The sequence below is a fragment of the Bos indicus genome, chromosome 24 (genome assembly GCF_029378745.1).
Source record: "Bos indicus isolate NIAB-ARS_2022 breed Sahiwal x Tharparkar chromosome 24, NIAB-ARS_B.indTharparkar_mat_pri_1.0, whole genome shotgun sequence".
NCBI lineage: Eukaryota > Metazoa > Chordata > Mammalia > Artiodactyla > Bovidae > Bos > Bos indicus.
The window spans coordinates 37,629,620-37,646,608 of NC_091783.1; the positions used below are offsets into that span (position 1 = coordinate 37,629,620).

The 16,989-nt window shown below is 39.6% G+C and overlaps 1 protein-coding gene across 2 annotated transcripts in view; it reads right to left on the minus strand.

Moving 5' to 3' along the window:
* The window catches only part of MYOM1 (myomesin 1), a 122,331-nt gene that overhangs the window by 20,995 nt on the left and 84,347 nt on the right, over positions 1–16,989 (minus strand). For both annotated transcript variants that reach the window (XM_070778874.1, XM_019986555.2), the window contains 3 exons: positions 9,612–9,768; positions 7,336–7,442; positions 7,169–7,213 (listed from right to left, as the gene is read on the minus strand). In XM_070778874.1, coding sequence (XP_070634975.1) covers positions 7,169–7,213; positions 7,336–7,442; positions 9,612–9,768 — 309 coding nt within the window. The remainder of the gene's footprint in view (positions 1–7,168; positions 7,214–7,335; positions 7,443–9,611; positions 9,769–16,989) is intronic.

The following is a 16,989-nucleotide window of genomic DNA, read 5'->3' on the forward strand; positions in this document are numbered from 1 at the left end:
GCTTTGGAGTAGTCAATAAATTAGAAGAAGATGTTTTTCTGGAACTCTCTTGCTTTTTTTGATGATCCAATGGATGTTGGCGATTTGATCTCTGGTTCCTCTGCCTTTTTTAAATCCAGCTTGAACATCTGGAAGTTCACGGTTCATGTATTGCTGAAGCCTGGCTTGGAGAATTTTGAGCATTACTTTACTAGCATGTGAGATGAGTGCAATTGTGTGGTAGTTTGAGCATTTTGAGCATTCTTTGGCATTGCCTTTCTTGGGGATTAAAATGAAAACTGATCTTTTCCAGTCCTGTGGCCACTGCTGAGTTTTCCAAATTTGCTGACATATTGAGTACAGCACTTTCACAGCATCATCTTTTAAGATTTGAAATAGCTCAACTGGAATTCTATCACCTCCACTAGCTTTGTTCATAGTGATGCTTCCTAAGGCCCACTTGACTACAAATTCCAGGATGTCTGGCTCTAGGTGAGTGATCATACCATTGTGATTACCTGGTATGGTTAGGATTATTTAGGGACAATAACAGTGTGATGAAGACTCCAGAACTGTTCCCTGTAGGGCAAGGTCAGCTGCTAATGAATTGTGATGGCAGGCAGTTCATTTTCCATCTCTGGGCCTTACCTGCCTCCTCTGTAAATGGATGGAATTGAACCAAATGTCCTCATTGGCCAGGATATTTTCCTGCTCAAACATGCAATGATTTAATTACAGTATATAATTATATATACTTTCCTTAAAATATTTGGAAAAGAGTTAAGTTTTATTTTTTCAACAATGTAACTCAATTTGGAGGTTCTTTAAGCTGTTTAAGAAATGAATCTTAAGAAAGAATTTATTTTGCTACATATGTAAGATGAATTAGCTTGTCATTTAAAGTCTATCCATCCCAATGGTATACCAGTTTGTTTAAGTTCTTAGATTAAGCAAAATTTTTCAGGTGCAAATAAGCAAGTCATGATCAAGAAGCTATATTAAAATAAAGTATGGTTTACTGCACATAGAAAGTAAGGAACTATAAAATATCTCAATAAACTGTGGAAAATTCTGAAAGAGATGGGAATACCAGACCACCTGACCTGCCTCTTGAGAAACCTATATGCAGATTCAGGAAGCAACAGTTAGAACTGGACATGGAACTACAGACTGGTTCCAAATCAGGAAAGGAGTATGTCAAGGCTGTATATTGTCACCCTGCTTATTTAACTTGTATGCAGAGAACATCATGAGAAACGCTGGGCTGGATGAAGTACAAGCTGGAATCAAGATTGCTGGGAGAAATCTCAATAACCTCAGATATGCAGACCCTTATGGCAGAAAGTGAAGAGGAACTAAAAAGCCTCTTGATGAAAGTGAAAGAGGAGAGTGAAAAAGTTGGCTTAAAGCTCAACATTCAGAAAACGAAGATCATGGCATCTGGTCCCATCACTTCATGGGAAATAGATGGGGAAACAGCAGAAATAGTGTCAAACTTTATTTTTTGGGGTTCCAAAATCACTGCAAATGGTGATTGCAGCCATGAAATTAAAAGATACTCCTTGGAAGAAAAGTTATGACCAACCTAGACAGCATATTCAAAAGCAGAGACATTACTCTGCCAACAAAGGTCCGTCTAGTCAAGGCTATGGTTTTTCCAGTGGTCATGTATGAATGTGAGAGTTGGACTGTGAAGAAAGCTGAGCACTGAAGGACTGATGCTTTTGAACTGTGGTATTGGAGAAGACTGTTGAGAGTCCCTTGGACTGCAAGGAGATCCAACCAATCCATTCTAAAGGAGATCAGTCTTGGGGGTTCTTTGGAAGGACTGATGCTAAAGCTGAAACTCCAATACTTTGGCCACCTATGCAAAGAGTTGACTCATTGGAAAAGACTCTGATGCTGGGAGGGATTGGGGGCAGGAGGAGAAGGGGACGACAGAGGATGAGATGGCTGGATGGCATCACTGACTCGATGGACATGAGTTTGAGTGAACTCCGGGAGTTGGTGATGGACAGGGAGGCCTGGCGTGCTGCCATTCATGGGATCGCAAAGAGTCGGTCATGACTGAGCGACTGAACTAAACTGAACTGATAAAATATCTCTGATTTACACCTGTATATCTTAAGCCATTTGAACATGAATGAAATTTTTAAAAAGTTGGCTGACATCTCTCAATATCAGCTTCTGAATTTCTTGTAACTTGAAAATGTTCTCTACAAAGACTTCTCCAGCCAAAAGATCTATATCAGAGGTGATTCCTAGACATGCTTTCTGGAAAAGGATGATTGTTTCTCAAAGTTTTGTAGTCCTTCACTTTTATCAGGGAAAACCACCCTTTGCTTTCTCTCAACTATTCTTAAACACATCTCAAAATTTAAAGATATGTTTAAATTCTTGAACATATCTTAAAATTTTAGCATATGCTATGTTTTAAATTATAAGTAATTATAAGCTTGGTATAAGATTTACCAGATGTACATTAATATGTCTTTATAGCAAAACTATCCTTTTCTTTTTTAATTTTATGTTTTAGTTGAATAACAATGCTGTGGTAATTTCAGGTGTACAGTAAAGTGATTCAGTTATACATATACATGAATCTATTCTTTTTCAAATACTTCTCTCATTTAGGTTGCTACCTAACATTGAGAAGAGTTCCCTGTGCTATACAGTAGGACCTGTTGGTTATTCACTTTAAATATAGCAGTGTGTACACATCAATCCCAAGCTAACTATCCCTCCACCCTCTCCCCCAACTATGTTTGTTCTCTAAGTCTGTGAGTCTGTTTGTATTTTGTAAACAAGTTTATTGCATCATTTCTCTAAAACTACCCTTTTTAAGCTTCAAGGATGCCTTTCCTTTGCACTATTCCGTACTCATGTGAACGTCAGTTGTAGAGTCATTCTATGCAGAGCTGGAAGGAGGCTCAGACATCATCTACTGTGGCCAGAGATGGGCTCTGATGTCACACCTCGATTGAGCACAGTCACCTCCTCCTGAAACCCTGTGTTCTTCACCTGCTGACATGGCTATTACCTGCCTCACAGGCCACCCAGAGTGCTTATGGTACCAGAATGCAGGGAGCCACTGCAAATAACCACTGGTGCTCAAGAAAGGCGAGTTCTCTTTATCCCCTGATTTTACTGATGACAAAACTCAGGAAAGCTTAGTAACATAACCAGGTGGCAGAGCTGAGATCAGGGTTATTCCCTCTACTTAGTGATCTCTTGGTCCCGGCCATCCACTCTGAAGAACACTAGTGGTTTTCCAGCAAGAACAGATCAAGAACAGAACCCAGGGTGGTGAGAGCAGGGCTAAGCCTTCTCCCTGCTCCCAGGAGCAGCATGCTCCTGCTTGCTGCAAGTAAGTCTCAAGGGGAGTAGAGAGTAGAGTCTCTTCCAGAGAAGTGTGATCTCATTCCAGGGACTCTCATACACGAGTGATGCAGTTACGAAGAAGCCCAGTGTGTGGGGGTAGGTGGCAGGGACACGCTCTCCCGGAAGCCTCCAGAGCCCTTAATGCTCACTGCCCTGAGTAATACAGACATCATCTGGGGAGCACGGGCTGCCAGGGTTCACTGGGCAGGTGCACACACAGAAACAGTCCATGTCCTGGTTAGTGTCAGACCACCCGGGTACCTGCTGTGTCCTTTGGGTCTAGTTACTCAACCTCTCTGAGCCTCACTTTCTTCATCTCTAAAATTAGATCACCACAGTACTTAATGACCCTTTTAAGGTCACTGAGGAGTTTAAATAACACATTCCATTTAAGCACCCTATGAACAGCATGTAAATAGGTACTCTGTAAGAGTGACTATTAATATTTTGGTGACTCTTCCTCCAGTTGTTTAAACAACACCCTATAACCAATTGTAAAATATATTTACACCTAAGAGGACATACCAAATAGATATAATTTGTGTATATGTGCTTGTGCATATCTGCACACGTGGAGCATATATACAAATGTACATATACAAGTGGGACAATAACCAGTGTCTACAAATAAAAAAAATATTATGCAGACTTTGTTTTTTTACATGAAAGTGGATTTTTTTAGAAAGACACACATTCCACAGACAGAATGCAGTTCATCTCAAAAGGCAAGAGGCATGCAGGACATTGCTGATACTGAAATATATCTTCCCTCCCCCACATACCATGAATATATATATGTGTATATTTTATATATATATATATATATATATATACATACACAGATATATATTCAATACACTGACTTTCTACACTGCAATTTAGTATCATAACTGGCAAGACAGGCTAGGTTATTTTCTATTTTTAGCTTTATATATATATTTTTTTCCTTCTGCTCAGCCCTAAATTTCCTTAGGCTCTTTTCTCTGGCAGTTAATTTGCTCCAGCAAAATATCTGTTATTTGTAGGCTTAAGGCATATGTTTAGTGGTTTTCAAAATATTTTTGAAAACAGCTTAAAATAGAATTTACTGTGTCCTGGAATAAAGAAATACCACACTCTTTTATTACACTCTGAAAGGAAGGAGACCATTTAAGACCTTACAAAATCTCAAGATGACTTAATTATGCATCAACATATACAAAGAAGTGGATATAAATTGAGAAATTGGATATGCTGCTTTGACCCTGTCATCACATCTCTGAAGACATTCACAGAGTGACCTGCCTGATCCAACAGCAAATGAAAGGAACTGAAGCTGTGATATTTAAATGCTGCTTCAAGGGGCTCACAGAAGCTCCCTTTGGTTGGGAGAGTTATGCTTTCACATCAGAGTTTTTACTGCATCCTTGGGTTTTCTCTGAGCTGACCCAAAACACCACACTTGGTCTCTAATAGAAGGGTCCCTGAGTGTGCTGCTCCCCTCTCTCTTACAGCCAGCAACCAGTGTTGATGCTCATGTAGAATAAAATATCTCAGCATAAATGACAGGGACAGCAGGCAGTTACTACCTGCAAGTCCATATGATCACTGGACAGCAGGGAGCCTGGGCGCCTCCAATTCTATGGTAACACCCTAACTTCTCTCCTCTCCATCCTTTAAGCTAAATGCAAACATTGTTAGGAGCAGCTGTTGCCTAGACACTTGGTCAATGTTTACTGCCTGACTAACTAGATTAGTGGGTGCTGCTCTTTCTGTTTTGCATGATAGACAGTGGGAGCGTTCACAGGCTCCGGCTGTGCTGGGCACCGTGACTCTGTCTTCCATTCCCCCGCCTCACAGCACAGGGAACAGAAAGGGAGGATATATGTATAGTTGGCAGACAACTCTTCTGCAAGTGGGTTTGTCTCGATCACTGCTCTGTTTCAGTATTTATATTTTCCCTGAAGAGTTCAAGGATCAATGCCCTGTTGATTGTCTCTCACAGCACCTCTATATGATGGGGGCTGTTAATGATTATAATAGCCATTCCTGGAAAAGAAACTAAGACCTTGGGGAAGTTGGGGTGAGTTGCTCAGGTTCACAGAGCACAGAACAAAGAGAGTCCAGGTCAACCTCTACTCTTACAATTTAAAAAGAAATAGCTTTTAAGACACCATTCATGGTATTACTTTTCCAGTTTTATGGTTAATAAGCTTACAGAAGAGAAGTGGTTCTCCCCTAGAATTCAGAAGCCTGCGTCCAGCACCCTCAGCCCACAGGCACCCCACTGTGCTCTGCCGAATAAAGCTGGTTTTGCAAACATTCTAGCTGAGGCCAGTAGTCACCAGCACCCAGCCACACCATGAAGCACGTCATGTATTCTTTGGGAATGTGAAGAGGTCAGACCACTGGTTTTAGAGCTTTGTTTTTTAATCACAGCTCTGCTGAGAATTTCAGGAAAGCTGGATGTCCTCTCCCTAGAAATGTGCAAACATACAACATACAACGTTTTGCCTACAGTTTGGGGTCAGGTTATGGTTTCCTGGGTCCCTGAAACTCCTGTATTAGTGAAGAAATTTTATCTTAGGGATTAAGGAAGGAAGACAAAATTTCTGAATTAAAAGAATGAGTGATGCTATCACTCTATTTTTTCAGAGTGTAACTTTTCAGATGCTTCACTGCTTTGGCCAGTGGGTACCAATGTTAAGAGATCCAACCAGGTCAGTGGAACTTTCCAAGTATTGTTTCAGACTTCTTTCTCTTCTCTTGGGTGTCAACTGTGGAAATTAATCTTTTATGTAGGTAGTGCTTCATTGAAGGGTTTGATGATAGTTCAGAGAGATTCTTACTCTGATCAAGGCATCTTTATATTATTTTCCAGGAATTTAAAATGGAAGGTACTGTCTTTGTTGTCGTTGTTTAGTCGCTAGGTCATATCTGACTCTCTTGCAACCCCATGGGCTGTAGCCCACCAGGCTTCTCTATTCAAAGGATTTCCCAGGCAAGAATACTGGAGTGGGTTGCCATTTCCTTCTCCTGGGGATCTTTGCAACCCAGGGATCAGACCAGGGTTCCCTGCATTGGCAGACAAGCCATCAGAGACACCCATAGGGTACTGTTTTTAGATTGTCTTTATTTAGAGGTATGGTTCTTCTATTAAACACTAACATTAAATTGTTTAGAAAGAGCTGTTTGCCTAAAAGATGTACAAATTACTATGTCTAGAAGATATATATATATATGTGTGTATGCTGCTGCTGCTAAGTCGCTTCAGTCGTGTCCGACTCTGTGCGACTCCATAGACAGCGGCAGCCTGCTAGGCTGTCCCGTCCCTGGGATTCTCCAGGCAAGAACACTGGAGTGGGTTACCATGTCCTTCTCCAGTGTATGAAAGTGCAAAGTGAAAGTGAAGTCGCTCAGTCGTTTCCAACTCAGCAACCCCATGGACTGCAGCCTACCAGGCTTCTCCATCCATGGGATTTTCCAGGCAAGAGTACTGGAGTGGGGTACCATTGCCTTCTCCAATATGTGTGTGTATACATATATGTAATATTCCAAAATATGTAGCAAAAGATGAAGAATGCAGTTACCCAGCTGTTACACCCCCTAACCTGACAGTGCTCTCCCTAGCAGAGCACGGGATGTGCTCTTGTCACTGTTCTTTGTACTTCTGGAGAACAACGGGAAAGCTAAATCAGCGCCTTTGGAAAGTGCGTCAGCAGCTACCAGTGTATGTTCCATTACATGTTCTCAAGAGAGTGTCCTCTCTTGATCCTGTCAGAGTCGTTTAGTGCCATGGCTGAACTCTGAGTGTACTGTGGACACTTACTTGGGAACTTGTGTTCTTGGCTGAGAGCAAGCAAACGTTTCAATTCTGTAGGGAGAAAATGAGAACAATTACAGCTTGAACTGCTAAAACAGAAGTCACTTAATCCTGGAGAACCACTGAGAAGTCAAAGCAGGAGTTGACTCATGAATGAACTGATTTTGACCTACCTTCCTCATCTATCAAGTAGCTCGACGCTATTCCATCAGTGTCTGTGACATCGCAGGAGTAAATGCCCAAGTCTTCCGTCCCAAGGTCTTTGAAGGTCATTTTCGTCCTTCAGAACAGAATGTTTTATAAGAAGCGAGGCTGTGTAGGGCCTGGGGGCTGTGCCCTGCCCTGTCTCCAGCCATCTGTACATGCTGCTCCCATCATGTGGAGCATGTGCTCCATCTGCCTTGCTGACCTAATGCTCACCCCCTCTTGCTGCTTCTGGGAAGGCTTTCCTGACCTCCTCCCATGGGGTGATGGTGATGGGACAGGGAGATGGTACCGATCTCCCATCCCCAAGCCACGATGCATATCAATGCATATCCCAAGTAAAGAGATTTTCAGCTGATCAACCCTTGCTGGGCAGCCTGAAAATCCTTTCCTTCACAGGGCAGAACCACCCAATGCCCCTGTTATGTCATCCCTGGCACTTCCCATTTTGGAGGTTATTAAATGGCATCGGTATTGCCTACTTCATTGACAATATGCCTGCACTTTGTGTCTTTAGGGATGAGATCTGTTTTGCTCACTGTTGTGACCTCCAGCATCCATACCTTATCTGGCACATAATATGTGCTTAATAAATACTTGTGGAATGAATGTATGGGTCAATGGTCTAGTTCAGTTTGTTTTCTAACTTTTGTGAGTCACATAGCTGGTCAGTGTCTAAGGTCATCTGAACATTTATATGTTTGTCAAGTTAGTCATGGAAGAAATAGTTCCAGTTTGATTGTCTTTCCTTTGACCAAAATTATGTTTTACTTAAAGGATCTTACAGCACAGTGACAGCAGAATGTCTTAATTATATAGAGTATTTCCTTGCTGTTCTCCAACAAAATTACTACTTCTTTCTTTTATTTTGGGATATATTGGATTTTTTTGTAATAGAAATAATACTTAGGAATATTGTGTTTTACCAAATGTAATGTAATCTGGTTGGCAATATAAAGATACAAAGCTTGATAAGTAAGACGAAATTTAAAAAACTCAAAATCTTGAGTTTGAAGGAAGTAGCAGATCATAAAATTAATCCCCTTTACTTCTTCTGTTTTACAGAGAAAGAAACTGGAGGTCCATGGAATTAAAAGCTGCCCCAGGTCACACAGTGGCTCCTGGTAAAGCTGGGCTCCTGGTAAAGCTGTGACTTGAGATCACCTCTCCCATGCTTCTCTCTCCTATGGAGTTTGTTCCAGGGCAGTATTGTGTCTCTCACAAGTGGTGGTGAAAAACCAGAACAGATTATACCTAATCCATTTAATTTGCCAGAACTTGAATCAGCAAGTTCTTCCTTACCCATTTCCCCATAAGGATCCTCACCATTACTTTAAGATTTCAAAATCTCGTAGAATAATGAGAATCATCTTTAACGTTCACTTTAATGCCAATCAAAGCTTTTCTTGCATCATGAATGATGCCAACTAAAACCTGTTGCTTGCCATCTGCCTCTACAAAGATGAAGCCACTGGCCACTGCAGTTGCTGACCTTCAACACACCCTGAAAGGAGTTCAGGGCAGAGATCAGGAATGAGGCACTCTACGCTCTGGGAAAAACTGGCAGAACAGGACTTCAGATAGTTGGGTGTTTTTTAGAAGATGTTATGAGCTCAACTTCTAAGTGAAAGAAAGGATGAGATGGTTGTATGGCATCACTGACTCTATGGACACGAGTTTGGGCAAACTCCAAGAGATACTGGAGGACAGAGGAGCCTGGTGTGCTGCAGTTCGTGTGGTCGCAAAGAGTCAGACATGACTTAGTGACTGAACAACAATTTCTTGCACCTTCTCATATCTCGAGAAGCACTAAAGTCATTAACATCTGCTCCTTATGACTAGCAGCAAGCTTCTGCCAAAACATGTGCTTGACTGCTCACTTCCCCCTTCAACAAAATCACATCTGTTCTGACCTCTCTACCTACTTTGTTGGAGCAGTTACTAAGAGCTATCTGAAAGGCTGTCTTGTGGGCTATAGTCCTCATTTTTGCCCCGAATAAAATGTCATTCTCACCATTTTTTCAGTCAACAATAAGATAACATATGAGAAAGCATTTTAAATGGAATAATGTGAAAAGTACTTTATAAGGATTGTTATTTCTTAAGGTTTATACTGGTGATCACTTTTTACACTACCAGATAAAAATATGTGTGATTTCATTCTCTTAATTGAAATGGAGAATAGCTTACTTCACTCTCCTTTCATGAAAAGGAAACACACAGTTACAATTGAAACGGTACGTACTTGTTGCCTTTGCTTTCAACCTCTAATCTCGGAGAGTCCTCCGTGGGCACGTAATCTTTGGACCAGGTGAACTCAGAACTTGGAGCCATCTGATCACATTCAAAGTTCAAGGAAATGATTCCATTGTCATCCACACTTACAACAACTTCTTTGGTTCCTAGAAGATGAAAAACAAGGTGCTGATATTTCCTGGTAAAAGTTAATCAAGTAAGAATTCCTCACCTCTTTACTTTAGCCTCGAAGCAGGGCCTTGAGTCTGTGCAAGTGAAAAGTCCCAGCTGCTCACTGTGACTGACAATCCTGCTACAATTCAACTTTGTGTTGCAACACGGAATTAAGCAAATGTACCATGTTTCTTAGGTACTGTTAACACCATGGACAGGTACTGTTTGGTCAGAGTTGAACAACAACAACAGTTAGGGGACTGTGTTGACCATAACAAGAAGGGCAAGGCAGCCCTGGGAAATGCCTAATGCATGACTTTTGCTTCAATAATACCCATATCTAACTAATCATCAAGAAAGGATAGATAAGAGATAAAGAAACCAAAGGGAAACTGAAGGAGAAAAGGTAGAGATAAGAAGAATTGCCTTTACTCACATGTTCAAGATTTGTAAATCACTTAAGAATAAAAAAAAAAACCATGAAAACAAGTTTTGCTGATTAGATAACCATAAATTAATCTAAAGATGCTATTCTAGGTTAGAACAATAGATACCTAGAAATGATTGCTATTGAACAGTATAGAAGCTTAAATGGAAATGAATTTCAAGAAATTCAGATGTTTCAAGATTAGTTTTTGTATTTTAAAAGAAAACAAGTTAATATTTTAATATTTCTGAGGGTTATAATAAATTACATCTGCATACAATATAGCAATTCAGGGACTTCTTGGGTGGTCCAGAGGTTTTAAGAATCCACCTTCCAATGTAGGGGATAGAGGTTCGATACCTGGTCAGGGAACTAAGATACCACAAGTTGTGAGGCCACTAAGCCCGTGCACCACAACAAGAGGAAGCCTGAGCACACCAGAAAAGAAGCCTCTGAGCAACAACGGAGGCCCAGTGCAGCCAGTATGTATATGTGTATGTGCAGCGAGTCAAAGAGCTTGTGTAGCATGTAAAACTTCCATATCTATGCCTAACTCCAATTTAAAGTAAAATGCTCTTCTTTTAATTAATGCTCTTCTTCAATTTAATTGCCACTCATTCTATTACCAGTCTAAACTTGGTTTGTTTCCATACATTAGGAAAAATATTTTATATTTAATTTCAGAAAGGTACAGCTTCAATTTTTGAAAAGCATAAAAAAGACTTCCAATAAATACTTCGCAAATGATGAAAAGTTTTCTCTTCTCCATTGCATTGTTCAGTTAAACTTGTCAGGAGAAAAACAATTCCAGAACTCCTTCCAAGTTAAGGGCAAAACCAGTGCCCAAAGAGTGACTGGTGACATGAAGGCATTGGTTCCTAAGCCTGGCGGTTAATTTAAATTGTGTCCTTATTGATAATAGCATATGCTTCAATTACAAGCCTCCAAAAAGTGACTTAAAACATGGAAAGTTTAGAGAAAACTAATTCTAGGAGATTTTTAAAAATTACTTTTTAAAAAACAAAGGGTTATTTTCACATTTAGCTATATAGATAAACAGAAATAAGGATCTTTTAAAAGATCTGATGGCTCCTTAAGTGAAATGTCCCCCATGTATTAATTTTAAGGGCTGTGTCTACTCCATTGGAAGTCGCAGATCATGTTTTATTTCTATTCCCAGTAACACAGGACTAATTCTTACAATTCATTGCTGTATAACAAGAAATGAAAAAGTGCTCTTATCAAAACTTAAGAAAGGACTAAGACCTAAGAATTCTGAGGTTTAAATAATATAGTACACAGCATGACTGAATCACAGAGAGTGTAAATGGAAAATTTTTTTGAATATCTGAATCGTTTTAAAGAGGAAAGGAGACATAATAGAGGCTGATTGGACCTTTTTTTGTGATTTACATGATATCTATTTTGGAGGCATGACAGATTATTCATATTAATCATTCATTGTTTTACTTGTAATCTCTTTTAAAAGGAAGTGAATCGTCCATATGCCTGCTGTTTATTATGTTGGAGATATGACTTAAGTTTACACAGAAAAAAGATATTGCTTAGGTTAAGAATCTTGACTTTTTATTAAAGAGAAAGATGTGACTTTTTGGCAAAGCAGTCATAAAATGGAAGGAATATGAACAATATAATTAGTTTGACTTTTCCCTCAAGTCCATGGATAAGCTTTGCACTATAACTCTTGACTCAATCCAGAATTTTACCCAGGACCAAGAAGTAATGCAGACAAGCTTCTCAGAGCCAGTGCTATTGTGACAAAGTCCACGCACTGGCCTTCCTGGATACTCGCTGGAGAATTCCACAGACCGTCACTTGGAACCTGTACTTCACTTGAGATGATTCTAACAAGCCTAGTTGGTTGGTTTCTCTCAATAGATTAAATCCGAACAAGAGAAGGAAGTAAGAAACTACCATCAGGAGAACAACAGCAGGAGAGGAAGCAGAAAACTAAAAAGCTGGCGCAAAGACATTACTTAGTAGAAGGACAAACAGCTCCTCACCCTGTAAGACATACTGTATTATAACACTGGGCAATAAATAAGGCTGATCCTTGTGGCTCCAAGTTACACAGAAAAAGGTAAATAAGTATATTGTATCCAAGAAGTGTATGAAACGTGTGTACTGAAATGTGGCATCTATTTTATGAGAATTTTAATCTAAGAGTCTTGATACAAAATTTTACATAGTTGATGGTCTAGCAATAAATTCTCAGGTAAATGAAACAACTGGCTATTTAAAACAATACTTTTTTCAGATTTCTGAATGGCCAGATTTGGTCCCAAGTCCATGTAACTTGAAGAATAGAAAAACTCTGCTTGGTTGATGTCTCAATTACCTCAGTTATTGAGTATAGAGATGTCTCATTGAACTATTCCAGAAAATTAATTTTTGTAAAGTACTTGGACATCTTTTGTGACAATATGAGATAAAACAAAGATTTTTTAAGTCCCAGGCAGTATGTGTGTTTCCACTTTAAGAGTTTTATATCATTAGGTTGTAGTTGGGTTTTAATGTAAGAAATTTAGTAATTTATGCTTTTAGAAAACAATGTGGGTTTTTTTTAAGTCTTAGATCAAAATTTATGATTTGAAATTAAGTAATTGACTGGAGGGGCAAAGTAAAAAGTAGGGATTAGATGTAATGTCGATGAGTAGCTAAGAGAGTTTTACTCATTTATGAAGCTTTTCTTGATTAATCATATCAAATCAGGACATGGTAGGGACTTCCTGGTGGTCCAGTAGATATTGGACCGTTGCACTGCATCTGCCTTGCAATGCAGGGAACGAGGGTTTGATCTGTGGTCGGGGAACTAAGATCCTTAGGAGCAGGGCAACTAAGCTCGTGTACTGCAACCGCTGAGCCTGAGCACCACAGCTAGAGACTCTGCACCACAGCAAGATCTCCTGAGCCACAGCTAAGACTCGACATGGCCAAAAAAAATCAGGACATGGCGGACAGTATCTGTAGGGGGTAAAAGAGAGGCATGAACATTTCCTCAATTTATGTTCTTATAACTGTGGCTATAATGGGTGCTATTGGTTGATTTATTAAAATAAAGGGAAAAATAAAAAATAAAACTCTCTTCCATACTTCTATTTTAAAAATCAACGCTCATTAAGATGAGTGTTTGGTTAATTTTCACCTTTCAAAAAGTTGCATGTTTATCAAGAGCAGGGTTAAATGGTAATAGGGCAGGGGTTTTGTCTTCCATATTTCCTGTACATCTTTACATGTGCCAGGGGCTGGACTCTTAAGGGATTTAAAAGAGAAATGTCAGCTTAGAATTGCAGTGTTCAATTTTATTGGAACTGGTTTTAATAAAGCTTAAGCACAACACCAATATTTTGATAAACAGACAAGATGAAATAAAAATACCAACAAAGAAAATATTCTACTCACAGTCGGTCTCTTACTTATGCTTAGAATTCAAAGCTTGGTCTCCTCCCTGACAAACAATGATGCTGTCAACTGGCTGAAAGTATTGTTCTGAATGTGATCATAATCTCAAACTTTCAAAAAGTCAGATTAACTGAAAATAATTCAAGTACTAGTTTTCTAGGCATATTTCTTTGCCCCACAACAATTCTCATTAGAAAATGTTTAACTGAAATAACTTACAAAGAAAGAATATGGTTTCAACAGTATCACTGTGTAAATATAAAACAACTTTATCTTAAAATGATTAAAGCAGCAAATTACAGCTTTTTCCCTATTTGTCACATGAATTACAATGTTAATGCTCTCATACTCTTTCAATATAGCTTTTTAAATTCAAAGTCTTCTTTTACTGTTCAGCTTTAATTAATTTGTTAACATAGTTTTTTGAATGCTGCGGCTGCTGCTAAGTCACTTCAGTCGTGTCCGACTCTGCGACCCCACAGATAGCAGCCCAACCAGGATCCCCCATCCCTGGGATTCTCCAGGCAAGAACACTGGAGTGGGTTGCCATTTCCTTCTCCAATGCATGAAAGTGAAGAGTGAAAGTGAAGTCACTCAGTCGTGTCCGATGTGTTTTTAAATACTAACTTAGCAGACCAAGTGTTTTACAATAATACGTATAATGGAAAATGAAAGTGAATTTGGCATTTGGAAAAAAAAGTGGCCTCTTCTTGCATTCTGGGTTTAAAAAAAGAGGAAAAAAAAGGATTTTGGAAAAGAAAGAAATTACTTGTGACAACAAAGAATAAAGGTGAAGAGTTTAAAAGAAAAAGACATCCTTTGGAAAATTTAAAGAAGACAAAACAAAAATGAGCTCAGAGTTTCTTGTGTCTAAACAGGTAGGACATATCAGATTGTAGATTATCTTTGTGTGGTAAAGAAAGTAATCACATTAATCTGGAAAAACCATTTTTTCCAACACATTAAAATCTTAGAGGAATTAACAATGGCTTGATACATCCTGGACAAAAAATGCTAATGAGATTTTACAAAAGATACATGATACTGAAATGGATGATTCTTTCTATAAATACTCTAGGAAAACCAAGAGCAGCGTAATGACAGCGTTTCTGAGAGGCCCCAGGCTGGTCCACAGCTACACCTATGGTGGTAAACCTGGCTCAGTGTCAGAATGAAAGAGATGCAGCTACAACATCCTCAAATTTTCTTTTTAGAATGTCCCACGGCCTGAGTTTTTGCAAGCCCTGAGCTGCTGTCAATCCATGGTTGAACTCATACATGACTAAAGGGCCACATTCACTAAAGTTGACTAAAACATGATCAAAATGGTCCTGATATTTAACGGGCAGGCAGCAAGTTAGATGTTTTGCTGTTAAAGTAAAGGAATTTCTATGGATGTTCTCATCTGAATGAAAGGCCATCTCACTTGCCCACAGAGCTGAGCCAGAAAAGTGGACCAGAATTTGTCAGGACTTAGATTTTTCTCAAAAACAACCTTCAAATCTAATAATAAACATGAAGAATTCAGTTAAGAGCAGAGAAGATTTGGCTACAGAAAATGAAAGAGATGATTCTAGTCTGAAAAGGATTTAAGAAGAGTTGTCTCTAGTCAGCTGCCCCAACCCTAAACACATTCTTAACATGGACACAAGGGGATACTGGGTTGCATGGGATGGCATTTTAGTTTTTGGCCGCATCTCGTAATATGCAGAACTTCCCTGGTCAGGGATCAAACCCTACCCCCATGTAGTAGAAATTCAGAGTCTTAATCACTAGACCAGAGAAGTCACTGGAGTGGCATTTAATGGTCCCTCCAGACTTGCCACTCCCCCCAGTAAGTGAATAGGTTAAGGGAGGTCCAGGACTAAAGTGAACTTTTTGGAAATGAACTTTATCCCACTTTTCTCTCCTCTCCAAGTAGTAATCTTTTTTTAAAAAAAAGGATAAAATTTAAAAGTGGGAATTCATCTTTCCAAACATTTAATAATTTGATATGAGAATTTTCTCATGTAATTTAGTCTTTAACATCTGCATTATGGGTCATTTTGATAAGCTTCTATTCTTTGTCCTTCTCCACTGGTGTGCATGAGTACATGTGTGTCTGTGTGTGTGCCTGTGTGTGTGCCTGTGTGTGTGTGTGCCTGTGTGTGTGCATGGGTGGTGTTTAAAAACCTGGAGAGTGGGACAGAACGGAAGCGTTAAAAGTGAATGAATTCAATCAGCTGCATGCATTAATAATACTGAGCTCCCCTATGTGGACCGCTCGCTGACCCACCACCTTAGTGCCACATCAGGATCTCCACTGAACCTCTCCCAGTTCACTCTTCATAACTGCACATTCATTATGAGATACTAGGGTTGGGATTACAAGCTGTGGCTACAAAACAGAGTCACACTCATTTGCCAAAGCATGGTAGCCATCCATTATTTTTTTCATCTATACACCAAGTACTAGGCTCTTGACATACACAGAGAAAACACAATTCCTATTTTGAAGGAGCCCACAGCCTAATGCTTATAAGTCTATTTAACTTATATGCAGAGTACATCATGTGAAATGCTGGGCTGGAGGAAGCACAAGCTGGAATCAAGATTGCTGGGAGAAATATCAATTACCTCAAATACACAGATGACACCACCCTTATGGCAGAAAGCAAAGAAGAACTAAAGAGCCTCTTGATGAAAGTTAAAGAAGAGAGTGAAGAAGTTGGCTTAAAATTCAATATTCAAAAAATGAGATCATGGCATCCAGTCCCATCACTTCATGGCAAACAGATGGGGAAACAACGGAAACAATGACAGACTTTATTTTGGAGGGCTCCAAAATCACTGCAGATGGGACTGTAGCCATGAAATTAAAAGACATTTGCTTCTTGGAAGAAAGGCTATGACCAACCTAGACAGAATATTAAAAAGCAGGGATATTATTCTGCTAACAAAGGTCCGTCCAGTCAAAGCTATGATTTCTCCAGTAGTCATGTACGGATGTGAGAGTTGGACTATAAAGAAAGCTGAGCACCAAAGAACTGATGCTTTTGAACTGTGGTGTTAGAGAAGACTCTTGAGAGTTCCTTGGATATCAAGGAGATCCAACCAGTCTATCTTAAAGTAAATCAGTCCTGAATGTTCATTGGAAGGACTGATGCTGATGCTCCAATACTTTGGCCACCTGATGCGAAGAACTGACTCGTTGGAAAAGACCCTGATGCTGGGAAAGATTGAAGGCAGGAGGAGAAGGGGATGACAGAGGAAGAGATGGTAGGATGGACATGAATTTGAGCAAGTTCCGGGAGTTGGCGATGGACAGGGAAGCCTGGCGTGCTGCAGTCCATGGGTTCACAAAGAGCTGGACATGACTGAGTGA